The sequence below is a fragment of the Cyprinodon variegatus genome, unplaced genomic scaffold, assembly GCF_000732505.1.
Source record: "Cyprinodon variegatus isolate N-32 unplaced genomic scaffold, C_variegatus-1.0 Scaffold800, whole genome shotgun sequence".
Lineage (NCBI taxonomy): Eukaryota > Metazoa > Chordata > Actinopteri > Cyprinodontiformes > Cyprinodontidae > Cyprinodon > Cyprinodon variegatus.
The window spans coordinates 169,564-186,294 of record NW_015151253.1 but is presented as its reverse complement, the minus strand read 5'-3'; the positions used below and the strand labels follow the sequence as shown (position 1 = coordinate 186,294).

General features: G+C 41.2%; 1 protein-coding gene across 2 annotated transcripts in view; it reads left to right on the top strand.

The window, feature by feature from the left end:
- The first annotated feature begins 1,245 nt into the window (after positions 1-1,245).
- The window catches only part of LOC107098687 (hexokinase-1), a 35,142-nt gene continuing 19,656 nt past the window's right edge, over positions 1,246-16,731 (top strand). For both annotated transcript variants that reach the window (XM_015396473.1, XM_015396474.1), the window contains exons 1-12: positions 1,246-1,308; positions 6,127-6,289; positions 10,346-10,494; positions 11,109-11,228; positions 12,270-12,365; positions 12,451-12,550; positions 13,045-13,228; positions 13,424-13,579; positions 13,687-13,920; positions 14,008-14,312; positions 16,119-16,267; positions 16,392-16,511. In XM_015396473.1, the coding sequence (XP_015251959.1) occupies positions 1,246-1,308; positions 6,127-6,289; positions 10,346-10,494; positions 11,109-11,228; positions 12,270-12,365; positions 12,451-12,550; positions 13,045-13,228; positions 13,424-13,579; positions 13,687-13,920; positions 14,008-14,312; positions 16,119-16,267; positions 16,392-16,511 (1,839 nt within the window). The remainder of the gene's footprint in view (positions 1,309-6,126; positions 6,290-10,345; positions 10,495-11,108; positions 11,229-12,269; positions 12,366-12,450; positions 12,551-13,044; positions 13,229-13,423; positions 13,580-13,686; positions 13,921-14,007; positions 14,313-16,118; positions 16,268-16,391; positions 16,512-16,731) is intronic.

The following is a 16,731-nucleotide window of genomic DNA, read 5'->3' as shown; positions in this document are numbered from 1 at the left end:
GAAGCTTTATCTTGCACCAAGTGCAAGATAAAGCTTCCTGGATGGAAAGTGAAACGTCTTCAAACTTGGACACAAAGTCCAGTGGATTGTTTTTAACTCTCTTTTTTTGGAAGTCCTGCACAACTGATTCATGGGAGGAAAGTCAGCGCAGATGATTCTGTCTGCAGAGGTGGTCGTTGGTTGCAGTTTGGAGCTGTCCTGTTTGGTGGATGGAGGAACACTGGACAGACTCAAGTGTCAGTGTAAGGGTGTAAAGACCCTGTCAGGACACCAATGTGGGGCCCATGCAGGTTGAATGTGGGCGGGTGAGTGTGCCCCATTTGGGCTGCCCAGCTGGGTCCCAGATATTTCTGTCCAGGGGTTCCATGTTGGCCCCATGTGGGCAAGCCCAGATGGGCTGAGGGTGGGTTTTACATGGGCCCCATCTAAAGCCTACATGGGCAACCCAGGTTTCTCCCACATGGGTCCCAACAACAGAGCCCACTCTGAGCCCATGCCCAGCTGAAGCCCATCCAGCCCAAGCGAGGCCCATATGGGGGGTCGTGTTTGCTGGGGATGTTGCACCTGTTTGTTTCTGGGCTGCTGCGTTGCTGAGGATGGGGCAGAGATGTGAGGAGAGGCCTTGATGTCAGAAACTACAGGTGATGCTCTTCAGCGTGTTGATGCTGAGCTGCAGTCAGATGCTGAAATGATGACATCACTGTGCCGTCCTGCCTCTCTGCACGTCCTCTCCAACGTCCCCTAGCAACATGAGAGAGGTGCCGGCTGGGGGTAGGTTATCATATAGATGCATCCAGCTTCCTTCTTCTGCTGTCAGTAACTCCCCCTCCCTCTCTACCCTGTGGTCAGCCCCTGCACTCTGCTCTCCTTCTGATCCAATGGCCAATCAGGCAGATGAATGGGGGCAGGGCCGAGCACAAACACCATTCCAGTGCAGAGCTGTAACAGGGAGCTAGCAACGGGGAGGGGGGAGGCAGAGGAAAAGCTATCCTGTGTGTGTGTGAGAGAGAGGCGTGACTGCTGCCTGTCGCAGACTAGCAGCCGCAGCTATCAGACCATTTATTTTTCCTTTTTAACCTTGGCTTTCCCAGCTGTACAGCTCAGGTCTGCTGCCTGTTTCTCTGCAGTTTGAAAGGAGCAGTGTGGAGGGGAGAGGAGTGAACCTAAGCCAGGCTTCCTTCCTCTGCGTTCTCCAATCCAAAGCAGCACAGTCAGCTGATACCTCCTGACGGACGAGCAGTCAGGATGATAGCGGCTCAGCTACTGGCCTACTACTTCACTGAGCTGAAAGATGATCAGCTCAAGAAGGTAAGAGTAGAACGTTAAACCCGGCAGCTAAGACTGGAGGCTTCTGGGTTGGATGTCAGGAAACACTGACGGGATGTCAGGAATCAGCTCCAGGGGCCGATTCTGTTGGGAGAGGAGAATGTAGTTTTCCACAGCTACTAGAGGAGAAGGTCACGATCAGCACTGGGTTGGGGGCTGGTCCATTTTCAGGTCCCATTATGGGTTCTTGTATTTGACACTGATGTCCTTGAGCTGGGCTGTGGCGCCGGGGATGGTGTCTGCAGCACATCGCCACCATCAGGGGGTTTTGGAGCATTGGTTGCCATAGCCGCCGAAGACAGCAGGTGCCGGCTGTCATAAAAAGTCATGTGGGCTCCCTCATTATGTCTCATCCGGTTTCTTCTCTCTCCTGCATCCAATTACTGAAAAAAAAACATAAATCTTAGCAAATCAATCACTACTTGCTTTTTTTAATGCAAATGTGCACAAAACTATGTTGATATCCCTCTAATTTTGAAAATGCAAAATTATGAATGCAGTTTTACATTTAATAATAAATACAATAAAGATTGCACGTGAATACGTTTGTTTAGACAAAAGGCCTAACTTTTGAAAACCACAATGTAAATATTTAAATGAGACATACCTATATTTATATCCACACAGCTCTAATGCGCGTCGCACTTGTTACCTGCGAAATGTTAGAAACAGTCTCCTCATGAGTCCAGATATGCCGTTTTATCGTCCTCCAACTACTTCCGCTCTTTTGACAAGGCACTAAGGTCCAGTTGCAGGTCATGTGACCCGTATGACGACAGCAAAAAACTGTTTCCAACGTAGTTTTGCAAAATATAATAATTTTGATGCGACCAAAAAACTTTTTACTGTTCATCTTTAGTATTTTTTTAATTGCAGTGTTTCCGTTTAGTAAAGTTATTTTTACAATTAAAATTTGTGCAATTTTATGGTAAATGGTAACGCAGCTGCTGAGACAGAACCAGACCAGTTTAGACAGAGGAAGGGGTGTTTACTGGGTTGGCTAACAGAAATGATAAGAAGCAAGAGACAAATGCCGCTAATGAAGTTCAATAAATGCCCTTAACCTCTTTACTTCCTCTTTACTTCCTCCGCCCGATATCGGTAGATTTTTACATAGAATCAGGCAATCCTAAGGAAAATGTCCATCAAATTCAAATATAAGCCAACCATACCCTACAAAAACCAATAGCTAATAATTCATTATCAAATGCATTTCCCAAAAAATAAAGTCAAGTGTCGTAATAATCCACCAAAGGACGTTTTTTTTTTGTTTTGTTTTTTTGCCATAAAAAGGTAAAAGCATAAGAATGAAAACATATAATACATCTTCGTAATGATGCTTGTCCAGCATTATAGATAAGATTAGATTAGATTCAACTTTATTGTTATTACACAGGTACAGGTACAAGGCAACGAAATGCAGTTTAGGTCAAACCAGAAGTGCAAAAGCCGCAAGTGCAGGATAAATACTGGTTCTATAAATATAGGACATGGGTATTTCTACTGAATGAGTTTAGAGATGAATGCTATTATAAATAATTAATATAATATATAGATCACTAGTGTTATCAACTAAATTTACAGCTGGATATGTACCGGATATAATATACAGATGGATATTACTATTAAAAAAAAGGTTTTTACAGTTATGTACAATAGCATATATACAGATGAGTTTTACTATAAAATGAATAAATAGAGTTTGGCCAGAAGCTATCTAAATTAAAGTGCAGTGGAAGGAAATTGCATATTAAAGTTAAAGTACGTTATAACAGATGTAAATGTAAACAATTGGTGCTGTGAATAAACAGTTGGCAGTGCAAATATAAGCAGTAGGCAGTGTAAATCAATAATCAGTCAAAGTGAGTAGTGCAAGATGCATATAATCTACGTTACGTGGACGTATTCACCTACCTGTTTGCTCCATACATCAAGTGTAACTTCCATTTTGACCAACTCTAATAATATGGAAAATTCTTCTATGTAAAAAAGGCCCTCCCCATGCACATGCGTCACGTAGATTTGCTCATCTCGTGCTCGACAATATAATGGCCAATCAACCTTCGATTGACATATTTTGTTTTCCTATAAAATCAGCTTTGCGATGATATATCGGCAATGTAGAGCCCAGGTGAAAATATAGGTTTTATTTACTGGGGTAAAGAGAGGAGAGGAGAACCTAGCGGTTAAAAATGGGGTGGATTTTCACGCTTCAAAATTGGAAGTATTGTAAAAATAAGTGCTTGTGTTAAAACATAGAAAAGTGTTTTTTTTTTCGCTCAAATTAGTCATAAAATTCAAATAATCCAGTTTGGAACATTTTGCCCAAATTTGGTGCACTTGTGTTTATTTTTATAGCACCAATTCTAAACACATGTCATCTCAAGGCACTTTACTGAGACAATTTAATCAAATCATACAGTCAAATTGATTAAAAGTTTTCTATCTAAGGAAAACCAGTTGATTGGACCTTTTGTATACAAAAAGTTTTTTTTTACACAGTTTTTGTCCACAACATTAAGGGCAAGTGTAGGTAGTGGGAGAGGTTAGCTATGAATAATACAAATGATACAACGTGATAAGCAGGGCTCGATGTTAACCATCGCCCGATCGCCCGGGGCAAGTAGTTTTTATTGTCGGGAGAGTACAAATTACATTGTATTTGCCCGCCGGGCAAGTGCAATGATCGCAAAAAAAAATTATTTATCACTCAAAATTACTTTAAAATCACCGACATTCGCTTAAAACCACCCACAAGCGTTGCCGGCGCCATTTTTGTTGTTTTGTACACATTCTCGTGTGATTTAAAAAAGCCGTGTGATTTTTCCCTCCTTAGGGAGAGAATTCTGCAGAGCAGCAGCTGGATGATGAATTTAATCTATACTATAATACGGGCTAGATTAAAAATGATCAGTCAGGGATTAGGAAAATAATAATAATAACTGTATGTGCACAGTGTAAATATTTCTATCATATAGCAGTCTTATGTACATAAAAAAAAATTCATTGAATCTTTTTCTCTTAGACATTGGAGTGGTGCATTTAAATGTTATAGAGCTAAACATGTTAAATTGGTGAGTAGTAGTAGTGTATGTTTTTAACCTGTCAAGTTTTTTTTAGATTTTTTAACATTACAATTTATATTTTTCCAAGCACACAACAGTTTAAAGCAAAGTTTAGTTTGAAAAGAATGTGCAGGAAGGATTGAAAAGCATGTTAACACGGTAATGTAGGCTTGAGTTCATTATCTAACGCATGCAGATACACACCAGGAACCTGGAAACTTAAAAAATACTGAATTACAAAAAACATTTAAAAAAACAAACATGTTTCATTGATATATATACAAAAATGAATATTAGGAACTATATTTATCAAACATTATACTGGGCAAGTAAAAATTGTTTCTGGGCAAATGAAATGTGAAAGTCACTTGCCGAAGGGCAAGCGGTAAAAACCCTTAACGTTAAGCCCTGATAAGGATTACATATTTTTATTTACGAGGGGAAAAAGCAGGTCTTTTGGACATGTTTGAAGTTACACACTTGTGTTTGTTTTAAACCTACAGAGTCTGTACGCACATCTCCAGAAACCAAAGGGTCTTAGCTTTCAATATATCATATATCGTAATAATATTTCATATCGCAAAAATTTTAGATTTAAAATATCATTCTATTAGCCAATAGCATTTTTGGTATGCAATACCGTGCTATAAAGGTGGGTGTTAAGGGGTTTTAATGAGAAGAATTTTTTTTGTGGTGTTAAAACTGCGTAACATGGCGGTGAAAAGTTATTCACCTTCCTTAAAGATTTCTTCTGCTTTTGCTAAACTAATTTGAAATCCTCAAGTAAATCTTTCATGTCTGATAAAAAGATAAGAGAGGAGAAAAAACGCTGAACAAACCAATCTAGGCGTTCAGTTAATCGTTATTCATGAACTAACTGAAATGATCTCAGTTGACTTTGACTCCACCATCATTTAAACACAACCTGTTTGATGACGAGGCGTAGCTCAAACAATGGTGTAAAAAAAGTAAAAAATTAAAGAAATGAAAAAGACAGATGACAAACAAAACCACTGACGACTGAGAGACCCATTAGCAAAAGGAGAAAACATAGAACAATAATGAACTATCACACGAGAACATCACACAGTCCATAGTCACAATAATGATCCATCCAGAAGGCCACAAAAGAGCTGAGAACAACATCTAAGGATCTCCATGTCTCACTGGCATCTGTTTAGGTCAGAGTTCAGTATTCAACAAAGAAAAAGAACAGCTGGGCAAAAATAGAACCTAAAGGCCACAATGGTGGCTTAGGGTAGAGTGCCCGGGATCATTTTGAAGGACTAAGCCCTTCATGAAGAGAAAAAATGGCCTCCATGAAAGGTTTCCAAGGTCAGAGCCACCGGCGACTGAAAAAGAACTCAAAGGCCTGTCTAAGATTTTATTATAAAATATCTTAATAAATCCCAAGACTCCGTTCTGTTGCCTGAAGGGAATAAAGAATTAACAATTTGGACATTTTTCCTCCAGTTGAAAAATATTCTCTAGTCTCTAGTCATTGATTATTATTTCAGTCACTCCTTGACTTCTTCTTGCAACTTGCTCCTTCACCTTTGGACCTGTTCAACAAAAAAAAAAAAAGTATTTGATAGAAATGTGGAAATCTGCAGGCCTTTTCGAAGACCAACAGCCAAAAACAGAAATATATTTGGTCAGTCTTATCCAGCTCAAAGTATTTTTTTAACGTGACTGATTTACCTTCCCTTTTTGCTTTCGTTTTTTCTGTCTCCAGATTGATAAATACCTGTACTCCATGCGTTTCTCTGATGAAACGCTCAAGGACATCATGGGCCGTTTCCGCAGAGATATGGAGAATGGACTGGGCCGTGACACCAACCCCACAGCAACAGTGAAGATGCTGCCCACCTTTGTCAGGTCCATCCCTGATGGATCAGGTAGGATGTCAACGACTGCAGGATTGTCTTTGAGGGAGTTTACAATTTTACGGCAACACAAAAGTTGTGACGTATGAAGCATGTTTGTAGAAATGTGCTGATGCTTTGAAATGGCCCACTGTGTCATACTCCACCACTCTGTCTGTTCTCTGGATTTGCTGTCACTAATCACCATTGTTTTAGTAGTGAGGCCAGTTTGGAAATCCTAATCGCAGACAACACAACTCTAGTCGGATTAAAAACCAGTACAGAACTAAATGCTGGATGGATTTTTTTGACCAATTATAGAACATTTAGCTGTAGGCTTTAGAACTGGCTTTTGATGTGCCAAGAACAGGTATATTTTTATATTGATCATGTCATTTAGGGGCACAGAACTGTTCCCTTAGTGGAAGACCAGGGATTCAAATACTAAAACAAAACATTTATCATTTCACTTTTTCATTCTGATCTTTACACATTGATTGAAAAGTCTATTTTTTTTATGTGGAGAGAATATCATCTAAAAATCCACAACAGAGGCGAGCAGGTGGCGCAGCGGTTAGTGCGCACGACCCATGTACGGTGGCCTTAAGGCCGATTTATGCTTCTGACGCAAAGCCTCTGCAACCATCAAAATCCTGACTATGCGGTGGATGGTCGCAAAAACGCGCAGACCTCAAGGGGAAATGCGCAGACAAAAAGCAGCTGTGATTGGTCCTTGGTATGCCTTTCCGGCTGTCTGTGTGGTCGTCCTTCTCGATCCAGTGCCGGGGTGCGCCATTTTTTAAAACCGAGGAACAACTACAATGGACAACTACGATGAAAGATTAATTGGTCTTTTAGCCAGCTCCATTAACAGAAACTGTTCCTCATCTCTAGATTCATCTTTGTGACCGTGATATCTTGCAGACGCGCCATTGTTGTTTTGGAAGATAAACCCTCCCGCTGCCGCCGAAGTTCTCGTTACCATCCGCCGAAGTTCTCGCAAATTTTTGAATAAGCTCCCCCTTGCAGTTTGGCGGGAAACTGCTATGCATTCCCAGAAATTTCAGACCGACGGTGCAGAAGCTTACCAGCAAAGCTGGTTTGCGACCAGACCCAAGCGACATTTGATGTGTGCAGTTGCAGAAGTAGTCCTCGACGCTGCTGACCCGGGTTCTAATCCGGCCTGTGGTCCTTTGCCGCATGTCTCTCCCCCTCTCATACCCCGTTTCCTGTCAGCCTACTGTCCATAAAAATGAGCCAATAGCGCTTTAAAAAAAAAAAAAAAACTCCACAAAAAATGTATTCAAACATGAGAGCTAGATTAATCCCCTTCTTAAAGTAAGTAAAGATGTATTTAACACCATTTGTTGTGGCCATTTATGTAAAATTGTTTGTAATTTGCAATTTCTACCAATTTAGTTTCCTTGTTTTAAAAGTTAGAATATATTTAAATTATATTAAATATATATATAAATATATATTATATATTAAATATATTCCAAACCAAAATTTGATATTTATTTTTTTATATTTGGAATTGTTTAGATTACCTTGTGAATTGTTAGACCCTCCCATTAATTTGAGAAATTAGTAACACAGCTTGCGAAGTTCTAGGACATTTTGAGTAATTATTTTCTGTTTCCTTTTACAATAAATAAGTCAAGTCACAAATGCGTACAAAGCCAAAAATCACTTGTCACCGCCTTTTTTGAAAATTTTGGTATTTTTTGGAACAAATGGACCTTTAAGATAAAAATCACAAAACTCTCTAACAAACAAACAAAAAAAAAAACATAAGCAAAAGCAGGTTTAAAAGAGGAGGCCAATGATTTAAGAGCAGGATGAAGAAAGTTCCAGAGTATTTTGCCAGTGATTTTGTCTTGAGCTCAGGATTTGAAGGACCTGTTGGTGTTGTGAGGGATTGTATTGTCTGTACATGCAACGCTCGCCAAGACAGAAACATTACCATCCAATATACTCCATGAGGAACCAGAAACCACTGAAGTTGCACTAAAAGTTGGGTTGTATGAATAAAACTTTAAAAGATCCAGTCAGGAACCAAGCAGCAGTATTCTGCACAGACTGCTACCAGTCTAGGGAGGTTTAAGTTAAAGGTGTGCATAGTGATTGCAAAAGTTTAGCAGCATGGATTGCAATTTCGTGGAGGAGACACAACAGGGCAAACAGGAACGAACCTGAGATCTGGCAGTATTTTCCACGAGTCTTAGTAAAAGCTTTTACCAAGGCTTTTAACCCAGAGTTTTACAGAAAACGAAAAGGCTCAAAGATTTGACTTATCTCTTTTTTTTTGTACAGAAATTATTCCTTAATTTTGTAGTCTTTTACCTGGAGAAAACTTTTTTTATTTAATCCAGACAGCTGCAGCCCTGCTCTGCTCTTCACACTTTATAAATAGCCTTTAGTTTAAGCATCAGCATAAGGGAAGCAGAGAGCACGCAAAGGGCAAAGTTGAAGCCATGACGAGCAATGGTGGGATGGGATGTTATAATGTTAGTAACAGAGAGCTTTGCTTTAAACTCAACAAATACAGCGTTGTACTCCTCCGAACCCTAGAATTGTTTTATGAAAGAGACATATAGATTAAATATTTTCTAAAGCAATACGAGTAAATGATTAAGTCTAGCCCAAATCTACTATAGGTTAACACTAGAAGTCCATTTTCCTGCAACCCCACCTCCCCTTGAAGTTTGTGTTTTCACTCTACCTTGCTAACTGTCCCTATTGTAAAGCAAATAACCTGTGATATGACCAGCTCTTCTACATGAGACTGGATAAAGGCTGAAACAAACTGGCATTAGAAAAAGAGCATGCTCCAAACACTTTTTGTTACCTGCCCCTGCAACATCAGACCTTTTTGCAGGAAAATCTTGATAAGTAATATCAAAATCTTTTATTTAGGCAAACCTATTGAACAACCAGATATCATTCGTGTCTTAGTTCCTTAGCTGAGAAAAGGTCATAACCATGCTTTTCCAACAAGGCATGTTGCAAAGCTCACTGTCATTTCAGCTTAGAGAATAACGAACAGTATGACTTCAGTATTGGAGTAACATTTATTTCACTACATATGAAGCTACAATTGTGTCATGGTTTTATCTAAAGCTCGGACCCACATGCAGAGAAACCAATTCAGAGAGACCAGGGGAAAAGGTTTAACAGGTTTTATTGAAGAAATAAAGTACGGTGCTCTGAACTCTGCTCAGTCGGAACTGGAAGGTGAGGGGAAGACACAACGATTAGTTCAGGCTCAGTGGGAAATTTCATTCGTGGATTTGGAGAACAGGATCTGGTTGTTGACTCACGTTTCCAGAAAAGTTGTAGAATCTTTGACTCCAATCTGTGTGCTGTTTTCTTGTGTTAGTCTGATTCGGTGGAGGGCGGAACAGGGTTTACCCAGAACTTGGTTGGTTGTTGGTGAACAGAGAAACTGACTGCCACTCAGATTTCCTGCGGTACTTGAATGGGTCGTAGTGGAGATGATTCCCTTGCTCAGAGAGTAAACTCAACGTCCCCTCAGGGAAACTGGATCCAAACCTCCAGTTAGAATCCCCAGCTCAGTTTGAGGCTCAGTTGATCCCTCCAGGGACTGAAGGTCCGAAATGTCTAGTTTGCAGGAAGACTTCCTGCCGAGAGGCAAAGACAAAAAAACAAAGTTAAAACTCAGGTAGACAAGAACTCAGTCTTACTCAGCAAAAACTCAGCTTGGCTAGAGTACCCAAAACCGGCAAACACTCTGGCGTCGAAGTAGTGGCAATCAGCAGCTTAAGAGCACTCCATTAACGAGGTAACCGTCAGCAGGTGTGTGAGGAGGCGGACCAGAACCAGGCGCCTCCTGGTGGATGAAGGGAGACAAACACAGACACACAAACACAAAAACAGGAGTCCTGACACATATTTAATCCAGAGCAACAGATTCTCACAATCCACTATAGAAGAAAACCAAAGCACAGAGTTTTCCTAAGATATCTCTACTACAACATACAATTTAATGCACAACACTGTTTAAAAAAAGCAAGAACAATCCTAATTATCAATCACTAATGTCTCTCTATATTCTAAATTTGACAGAAAAAGGAGACTTTATAGCACTGGATCTTGGTGGGTCAAACTTTCGGATCCTGCGCGTCAAAGTGACTCAAGACAAGAAGCAACCGGTTCAAATGGAGAGCCAAGTCTATGATACTCCTGATGACATCATCCATGGCAGTGGGACTCAGGTAAATGCAGAAGTCAGCCGGCTATTTTCAATTGAAACGCATCCTTTGGTAGTGACGCTTAACACAAAAATAATATCTGGATCTTCCTGGACCGGTATACATTTCCATGTGCAGAGATGGTAATGGTCAGTTTTTAGTATTGTTTCTGTGCTGCTGTGAGTATTAGTAGGGGCTGCTGAACTCAGCCAAGTTATAGAGACAGCAGCTGCTGCTCAGGTTGTAACACAATAAGCAAAACATGGCCAACTGACAGCAGCAGCGGGATTGTTCAAAGGTCTTACTTAGACTTGAGATTTAGTCCATGAAACACAGAAGAGACAGCTGTTTGGCAAATGTAACCGGATCCATGAACACATCTTAGGTTGTTTTTTTGGAAACTTTATAAAGGTCTTTGTCAAGAAGATAAAGCTTTGGTAAATGTGGGTAACCTAAGAGTTTAACAGAAGGAGTTTTAATTGTGTTTAGTATGACATAAAGGCAAAGCTTTGTTTGTAAGGGCTGACCATGTTTTTTTCTGTATAAAGTTATGAAACAGCCTATGGCATCAGTAATACACCATCTCTGTTATGACCTCTGAATAATGTCTATTGTAAAAATGTCCTGCTTTCCTCCAGCTCTTCGACCATGTTGCGGATTGCCTTGGGGATTTTATAGAGAAGCAAAAAATTAAGGATAAAAGACTCCCTGTTGGATTTACCTTCTCGTTCCCCTGTGTCCAGACCAAACTGGATGAGGTAATCACCTTAAAGGATCATTGTATTCATTTTTGGGATAGAAGTATTTGCTCCGATGCAAATACAGTGTTTTGTGTCCGTCCGTCCGTCCGTCCGTCCGTCCGTCCGTCCGTCCTTCCTTCCTTCCTTCCTTCCTTCCTTCCTTCCTTCCTTCCTTCCTTCCTTCCTTCCTTCCTTCACTAACAAGTCATGCTTTAGCTCACTTTCCTTTTGTTGAACTGAGTAGGAGATTTAGGTCACAAATTGATTGACATATGCGTCCAACCAAAAAGGATTCCTGTATTTCTTCAGTTATCTTGTTATTAAGGTCCTGAATCAGCAAAACGATCCCAGGACATCACTCCACCACCACCATGTTGGACTGTTCTTTGTCTAAAATGTAGGGATAGCTTTAGACCGAACGTAACAAGACAGACACCTTCAAACAAAGTAGTTTTTTGTCTCATCAGTCCACTGAACATTTTCACAGATGTTTGTCTGGGAGCTTTTGCATATATTCCATAATCCAAAGTGCTGCACATGAGAAAATAAAGAAAACTAAATTGCAGTGGCTTAAAGATAACATGAATAATTAAAGAGAACTACAAATGAGTAATTAAAATAAGACAATTCACTAAAAAATGCTTGATATTAACTATGAAAAGGATTTAATGCTCAATTATGTTTAGGCTGCAAAGTCAATGAGATCTTTAAATCAGTATGTTTTTAATCTCCATTTATAGTGCATAAGAATGAAAAGCCGCTTCTCCATGTTTGGTTTTGGTTCTGGTTCTGGCCGGGTATGGAGAGTAGATTAGGACCAGGGAACCTAAGACGGTCTGGCTGTTGATCCACTGACATCAAGTCTGTAATATATTTTGGTTCTAAGCTATTCAGTGATTTATAGACTAACAGATGGATTTTAATGTCTATTCTCTAAACTACGGGGAGCAGGTGGAAGGATGTTAAGATGAAACACATTCTCATGAGGATGAATATTGTAAAGTTATAAAGAAAGTTAACTTTTAAAGCAGAAGTCTGATCAAAGCTCCTCTTCCTCAGGCGGTCCTAGTGACATGGACAAAGAAGTTTAAAGCTAACGGGGTAGAGGGCATGGATGTAGTGAAACTTCTGAACAAAGCAATCAAGAAGCGAGGGGTGAGTCTTATATTTTTTTCTTTTGATATATTTATGTTCCTGTTGTTTGACCGTGGAACATTCAACCTTTTCCTTTTTCTCTCAGGACTATCAGGCTGACATCATGGCAGTGGTGAACGATACCGTCGGCACCATGATGACGTGTGGATTTGACGACCAGCGTTGTGAAGTGGGAATAATTATAGGTGAAAATTAACTGTTGATATGAAATCTTATAAATTATCTGAAGGGAAATAGTCAGTATAAAAAGGTATTAGAGTATTTTAGTATATTTTCTGCATAAATTTCATTCATACTATCATATCTGGAAGGGGCAGCACGTATATCAGGGAATCTGGTTGGCAACCGATGATTCAAGGCAAAGCTCTTTCAGGCCTCATCAATAACAAAGCTTGTGATAGAACGTCTGAATCCCCGTAATAATTTCTGTATCAGCGCAATTTGGTTAAAAATGTCCAAAGTGAGTCCAAAGCACCGTTTGACCCATACATGTTGACGCTGAGGCATTTTTTAAAGAAGAAACTGATCAAATGTAGCCATTTTGAGGTGTAGAATGTGACCCAACATCGGGGATTAAACGGCCTCAAAGTGAAGCAAAGCTGTCTCAAAGCACAGTCAAAATAATGAGGCAAGTGTTTGAGGGGAAAAGTTGATCGACTCAAACTCTGAACCCTCCCAGGAACGGGAACAAATGCCTGCTATATGGAAGAGCTGCGCCACATCGATCTGGTGGAAGGGGACGAAGGCCGGATGTGTATCAACACCGAATGGGGGGCCTTTGGGGATGACGGCTCCTTGGAGGACATTCGCACAGAATTTGATCGTGAGATCGACAGAGGCTCCCTGAACCCAGGAAAGCAGCTGTAAGTGACACTATCAAAATTCCATCCATCCATTTTCTGTCACGCTTAATCCCAGTTGGGGTCGTGAGGTGTCTACGGGCGAGTGGCGGGGTACATCCTGGGCAGGTCGCCAGTCTATCAGAATTCGATTCCTAAAAATAAAAAGCATGTTGGAATAAAAACTGGTTTAAAGTCCAGTTATTCTGTGTTTGTTAGGTTTGAGAAAATGGTCAGTGGAATGTACATGGGAGAGCTGGTTCGACTCATCCTGGTGAAGATGGCCAAAGAGGGGCTGCTGTTTGAAGGCCGAATCACCCCTGAGCTTCTGACCAAAGGAAAGATTGAGACCAAGCATGTCTCTGCCATCGAGAAGTGAGTACATACTGGAATAAAAACCTGACCTTAAGAACCAGAACTGTTGAGTTAAGCAGAAAAATCAAGCATTTCTCTTATTTTTTCTGTAAAAAATGTCCTTTCAGGACTAAAGAAGGGCTGAAGAAATGTATGGAGATCCTGACCAGGCTGGGTGTGGAGCCTTCAGATGAGGACTGCCTGGCCGTCCGGCACGTTTGCACCATAGTGTCCTTCCGCTCAGCAAATCTAATTTCTGCTACTCTGGGAGCCATCCTCTCCCGCCTGAAGGACAACAAAGGAGTGGCTCGCCTTCGCACTACTGTGGGAATCGATGGTTCTCTCTACAAAATGCATCCTCAGTGAGCATCTTAGATCCCAATGAGAACTTAGCGTGTTTTTAATACTGTCATACAGAAGTACTATGTCATTCCTCCTTGTTTTGACAGATACGCCCGACGCCTGCACAAGACCGTACGCCGTTTGGTTCCAGACTCCGACGTCCGTTTCCTGCTTTCTGAAAGTGGAAGCGGCAAAGGCGCCGCCATGGTGACCGCGGTGGCGTACCGACTAACTGACCAGGCGCGGCAGATTCAGGAAACGTTAGCTGAATTCAGGCTGAGCAAAAGCCAACTGCTGGAGGTGAAGAAGCGCATGAGAGTGGAAATCGAAAGAGGCCTGAAGAAGGAGAGCCACAAGGAAGCTACAGTCAAAATGTTGCCGACTTTTGTTCGGAGTACACCGGATGGGACAGGTGACCGAAAGAAGTGAAATATCCGCTCCAATTTAGCTTCCGTGTTTTCACGACCATAAGGCGCACCGTACTAAAAGGCGCAGTCTCAATTATGTGTGCCATTACTGTATTTAACACACACATAAGGCGCACCGGATTAAAGGGCGCGGGTTTTATATACCGGTACATATCCTCTACTACGTTTAAATACCTCTACTGCATATTTAAAAAATACAGCGGGAGCAAAACTGAGTATGTTTGTGCTTTATTCATGTATTTATTACAAAGTATTAATCAAACCCATCAAAGTCATCATCCTCTGTTTCTGAATTAAACAGCTGCGCTAAATCAGACATGCTAATTTCCCCTTCTTCGCTGTCAGAGTCACTTTCCGTGCCGTGCGGCTCCTCGGAAATGATGCCGGCTTTTGCGAAAGCTCGAAAAACTGTGCCAGCAGACACGTTAGCCCAAGCATCTACAATCCATCCGCAAACTGTGGCGTAACTTGCCCGGCGCTGCCTTCCACTTTTCATGAAACTGTGATCTCCGTCGGTCATCCATCGCTCCCACGCCGCTCGCAGCCTTACTTTGAACGGCCGGTTCACACCGATGTTGAGCGGTTGAAGTTCCTTTGTCAGACCTCCTGGAATAACAGCAAGCACAGCGTTCATTTGATTCACCATGTTTTACACATCGGCTGTGAGATGGGCACGCATGGTGTCACAGATTAACAGCGATGGTGATGCGTGGAAAAAACCACCTGGTCTCCTTACATTCACCTCCCTCAGCCACTCTTTCATCATCTCCTCATCTATCCAGCCCTTTTCATTTGCCTTAATAACGACTCCAGCTGGAAGGGCTCTTTAGGCAAAGTCTTTCTCTTAAAAATCACCATAGGCGGCAGTTTCTGTCCATTTGCGTGGCAGCCAAGCATAACAGTAAACCCTGTTGTGTGTATCGCTACAGTGCTGGTCCCCTTCTTCTCCACCGTGTGATTCACCGGGATGTCGAAAGTGAGCGGCACCTCGTCCATGTTGGTGATGTGGCTTGGCTGGATGCGTTTGTCTGCGATGTGTTTGCTGCAGTAGGAGTGGAAGCTCGCCAGCTTTTCATTATAATCCGCCGGACGTTGCTGAGCATGTTCCTCTGCGTAGCTGATAGCCTTCAGTTTAAACTGTGCTTCATAGGCGTGTCTCTTTGCCATTTTCAGGGTTGTTATGACAACAATGTTCTGCATAAAGCACATACCTGTTCTTTTATACACAATCCATGCCCACACTTCCCCTTTAACGTTCTCATGGTGGTCTCAACAACGTCTGCAGTAACAACACACATAGGGCGCACCGCACTATAGGGCACGCCGCACATTTTGAGGGGAAAAAAAGACGTTTATATGCGCCTTATAGTCGTGAAAATACGGTGATAGAAATAGTTGTTTTTTTTAAGAATAAAAAAAAAACTATTTCATTTTAGCATCTCTCCTAACGTGTTTTGAATTGGTGCTATATAAATAAACTGAATTGGTTAGATGTGTTTACTCAGCACACCTACTGATCCACAGTTTTATCATTTATAAGGTGAAACATCAACTATTATTAACAATCTGCTGAGACTAGAATTGCATCAGAAAGCTACATTTAGTAGACACTGCCACTTATCATGTCCTGTGTGTTTTATTTTTCTAAAAACCCTTTACTACATAGATCTGTTTATGGTGTCTCATTGTAAGCCGAGTGAAACCAAAGGCTGAAAAGGAGACTGAACAGATTCTGCTGGCTTTCAGGTTAACAGAAGCCCTTTGTTTGTTTGTTTTTTTGTTTTTTTCAGAAAATGGAGATTTTCTTGCCCTGGACCTCGGAGGGACAAACTTCCGTGTTCTTCTGGTTAAGATTCGCAGTGGGAAGAGGCGCACAGTAGAGATGCATAACAAAATTTATGCCATTCCCATAGAAGTCATGCAGGGCACAGGAGAGGAGGTAATGGTTCTATTTTCCTCTACAGATCTAGATCTTTTTTTATGTTTTTTTCTATCTTTATCCTTGCATTCCCAGTACCCACCATTACATCCCCAGTGCATCTAAAATGAGTGCCTTTCTCCAGCTTTTCGACCACATCGTTCACTGCATCTCTGATTTCCTGGACTACATGGGAATGAAGAGCGCTCGGCTGCCTCTGGGTTTCACCTTCTCCTTCCCCTGTCACCAGACCAGCCTGGATGCAGTATGTTCCACCTTCCTCCACCTTTAACACATGGTTATAGTTTCCTTTCAGACCAGCAGTGCATGCTTAGCTAAATTAATAAAATAAGTTGGAAAAGAGTCAGACACCAGTCAAACCAAACACTAGTGATGTAAAAAAAAAAATGTATACACTACCGTTCAAAAGTTTGGGGTCACATTGAAATGTCCTTATTTTTGAAGGAAAACCCACTGTACTTTTC